The sequence below is a fragment of the Pinus tabuliformis genome, chromosome 5_1, assembly GCF_031772625.1.
Source record: "Pinus tabuliformis cultivar Carrire ecotype Pingquan chromosome 5_1, CPIR1, whole genome shotgun sequence".
NCBI lineage: Eukaryota > Viridiplantae > Streptophyta > Pinopsida > Pinales > Pinaceae > Pinus > Pinus tabuliformis.
In genome coordinates this window covers 455,291,809-455,295,844 of record NC_142305.1, presented here as the reverse complement: position 1 = coordinate 455,295,844, position 4,036 = coordinate 455,291,809, and the positions used below count along the sequence as shown (strand labels likewise).

The following is a 4,036-nucleotide window of genomic DNA, read 5'->3' as shown; positions in this document are numbered from 1 at the left end:
CTGTAACGTACGCAAAACATCTTATCACCGTACGCAAAACATCTTATCACCGTTCCGTTCTTGGAGATTCATAATTTCAATAGAAAACCTTCAAGTGTCTTGCGTCTTTGACCGAGATAGTGTCGAACCAGTCTATATGTTTATACCATAACAAACTACTTCCTGGACAATTGAGGCTTTTGTGATTTATTATAAGGCTTTTGCGATTTATTATAGTTATAAGAAGAATTTTGGCGAAAATTATATAGAAATATTTTTGTCTACGCGTTAGAACTAAATAATGTGATTGATGATACAAATTGAAGAAACACATCCAGTCTAACATGTTAAATAATCTAAACAGAAATTCCAAGGACTACCCTCCTTTCACACGGAACTAGATTTTCTAAACTCAACGAATGCTACTAGATCACCATTTAAAAAAATAGAATCTTTTACAACAGGATGCTGCGAGCACGTTCTATTGAATACTGATTAGAGTTATGATATTTCTAAATCAGAATGATATTTTTCTTTTGATTTTTTCGGTAGATAGTAAGTATCTTCTTCGCCGATCTCGAATAGTGAATTCAGACGTTTTATTCAGCTGAATTGCATCCTCCATCTTGCTGTTGTTACCGTTAATCATAAATTGGAGGTAATCATGCTGCTCCAAGGCTCTTTTTAACGCCTTAGTGCGTTGTTTCACCCACTTGAATTACTGTGAATTTAACAGAAGTTTGCCTTAGAATTGATATTGCCACTGCATTCTGATGTTTGGCTTAGAATTGATATTGCCACTGCATTTTGTTTATGCAATTGTTTGGTACCGGGCAAAAGATATTTCCTAAGAAAAGCAGCATCCAGGGAGCTGACTTTTCTTACGATGTCCACGCATAGTGAGCGTGCTTCGTTTCCCGTGCAGAGTTTCAATGAAATCACCCTATATAATGTATTACTATATTATATTATTATTATTATTATATTATTGATTATAACTTTTTTAATATTTTTTTTTATTAATATTTTTTTTTCATTATTATTTTTTAAACAAATTTTTTTGGTAAATATCATATGTTAGAATTTTTGGGATGTTTTTTGGAGTCAACAAAACATGATGAACCACCTTTGTTGGTTCAAAACCGTTGGCCAAAAAAATTCTCTCATGTAATTTCAAAAAACTTTATTTAATTCATTATAGATCGCAGAAACTTAAATACAAAATTTTTTATCTTTGTTAATATATTTTCTATAATATTTTTCATCCTATAATATTAATAACATTATTGTATAATTATATTTATATTTAATTATACAATAAATTTCTATACTATTTATTATCATATACTATTTATTATCATATAATATTATTTTTTATTTTTTATTGTATAATTATATTTATACTTAATTAGATATATTTATTATAATATTTCTTATCATATAATATTATTATTGGTTATTTTATAATTAATTATATATATTTATTATATTTGAAAATATAATTTTATATTTATTTATTATGGGCATATTTTCATTGGATTTATTTTATTTATGTTGACTTATGGTTCTTATGTCTAAAATCTTTACAGTACTAATAATTTCTTTATCTTATATAAATCTTCCTTCTAACATTTTGTTCCATTATATTTACTTTAAATTTACTATTTCGAAAATATAATATTGAAATATTTTCTTCATAATTAACACTGAAATATTCAAAAAATTATTTTATATTAACTCAGGAAAACTAACACATCTCCCTGACGTCTGATTGTATAAAACACCTTGGTTGTATGCCAAATTGCCCAATTTCCTACCTGATAAAATCAGCCACCCAAATAGTTATAAATAGAAAATAGCATTGTCGCATGAGGATACCTTAATACTAAAGTGCACCTGGTCGCTAAATATATGGGTCTGGATCCCCCAAGATCGTGTGAAAAACTATGAAATCTGAATACATTAATATATAATGTTATTGGATAAGCAATACCAAAGTCAAAGGGTAGTTCATAAATCACAGAGGTCCCTCTATTGTAATTATATTATTTTTGATATCAATAAACCTTGAACCCAATGTACAAGCAGATCCAGAGTGACCTGTGTAAGCTAAAATGTTGTACTAAATCGAATAATGTAAGATTATTGTAAAAATAAAGTGTTTTGTAAGATCAATTATAGCGCGAGACTATTCTGGTGCACGGGGAAAAGGATCCTGAGTAGCTTGTTAGTTCTCTGCTTTGTCGTTGGCGAACAATCCATCTGCAGAAGCAAAAGCAGTCTATCAAAGGCACCCATCTGGACAACATCTCTGTGCAGCTTCCCTTCTGCAGAATGGAGGCAGACAGCCAATAGAATGCCAACTACATAATTAGTTGCGGTATCAGACACCACCAACAAATTCCTAATGATAGTAGGTAGTGCTAGGACATGACTAACTATGGCAGACCGGCCTTCCGAAGTGGTGGAAAGTGCCTCCAAAATAGCCAGCGATAACTCTGTCACGCTTCTCTCTGCACCCCGAAGAACCTCAATCAAACGGGGAACGGCGCCTGCTTTGGCTAGCTTGGCTGTATTTTTAGGGACAGTACACAGAGGAAATAGTGCCTTCAGGCTCGCCTTAATGGCTGAAGGATATATATTCTCTCCAGAAAGCTTCAGCAGTCCACATGTGATTCCTTCTCTCGATCCAATTACTCTGGCAGAATTTCTATCGCTTGCCAATTTTTCCACAATAGATGCTACATTCATTCTGGCCTCCAGACTGTACTTTTCCAATACCCATTCCAGGGTTTTCAATACAGAAGGCCTCATGAGGGCTCTTTTAGTAGACATATCATTGAGTCCAGAAAACATGGAAATTGCACCGATTGCTTCTTCTATAGCTCCACGATCCACGCCCAGTTGAGAATTAAGAGAGGTATCTGAGTCCAGAACATGCATGAGGACAGGTAAAACTCCCTCCAATTGGAGACATTGTCTATTCCTCTCGCATCCTTCGGCTAGGATTCTCAAGTTCTTCAAAGCTTCAACTTTATCTATTGTTGCATCTTGAATATCCTGAATGATTTGCCGCACCCTACTCGGCTCTGCAACGGGCTTAGGTGTCGGTATTCTGATGAGCCCATTAGAACTGTTAGCAATGCACCATTCATGTATCAGCCTGCGAAGGGTGTGATTGGGAATGAGCTCTTTGCTTTGAAGAACCTGCTTAGTCGCTGGACATACATTGCTTCCTTCGGCCAACCACCTTTCAATATAAACTCTCTCGTAGGTAATTCCTGTGCATAGGCTCACCGGGTCCGTCATTAGATCCAACGATATAGGGCACTTGAAGTAGGGTGGGATAGATATCGATATCGAGAGATCCACGAGATTCTTTCCTCTCTCTGATGGCATGTTTAGAAGCTCTTCAAATTTTTAAACTCCTTATGTTGGAACCATCAACCCTCGAAACAATAGCTAGCATAATCAAAACCATTCAGAAAATTCATGACACAATCCAGAAAAGCTCAAATTAGAGAATCAAGAAACCAGGGATATCACATTGCACAGAGAGCATGGCCTAGTGTGATTAAAGTTGAAGACAGTTAACATATGACATGAAAATGTTGATCATATATACCTTTAAAGAGCATCAGCCGATCCTGCCGAGAAAATCTCTATCAGTTAATTTGCATCGATGCTATTGCCAATCTTATTAGGGCATAAACACATCTGAACGATCAACAGTTTGGTTCATGCCGAGATCATATGAACGCACGATATAGTGCTTTTGTCTGTTTTCACGTAACCAGAGTGGTTTTCTTATAAATATTATTTCGTGCATTCAAACCTGACGTGCTTAGAGCACCTACTAGGTCGGTTAACGTGATAAACTGCGACTGGCCAACTAATTCTTCCACATATCTTCTATTTTCCAAATTTATTCAGTTGCATGATTAGCATGGACTGCAAGTATCACGTGTTATGTTGAATAATGGTGCCTAAGGTTATGCAAAGTCAGACTTGCGATGAACTGATCACGTGTTTAACGGAGGAGCGTAAGTCAAGGAAT

General features: G+C 34.9%; 1 protein-coding gene across 1 annotated transcript; it reads right to left on the bottom strand.

The window, feature by feature from the left end:
* Positions 1-2,102: 2,102 nt before the first annotated feature.
* LOC149165454 (U-box domain-containing protein 26-like) lies at positions 2,103-3,587 on the bottom strand. The gene has a single exon (XM_089431142.1). It carries the CDS (start codon positions 3,376-3,378, stop codon positions 2,155-2,157), a length of 1,224 nt encoding a protein of 407 aa, XP_089287268.1. The 5' UTR covers positions 3,379-3,587; the 3' UTR covers positions 2,103-2,154.
* Positions 3,588-4,036: the final 449 nt, after the last annotated feature.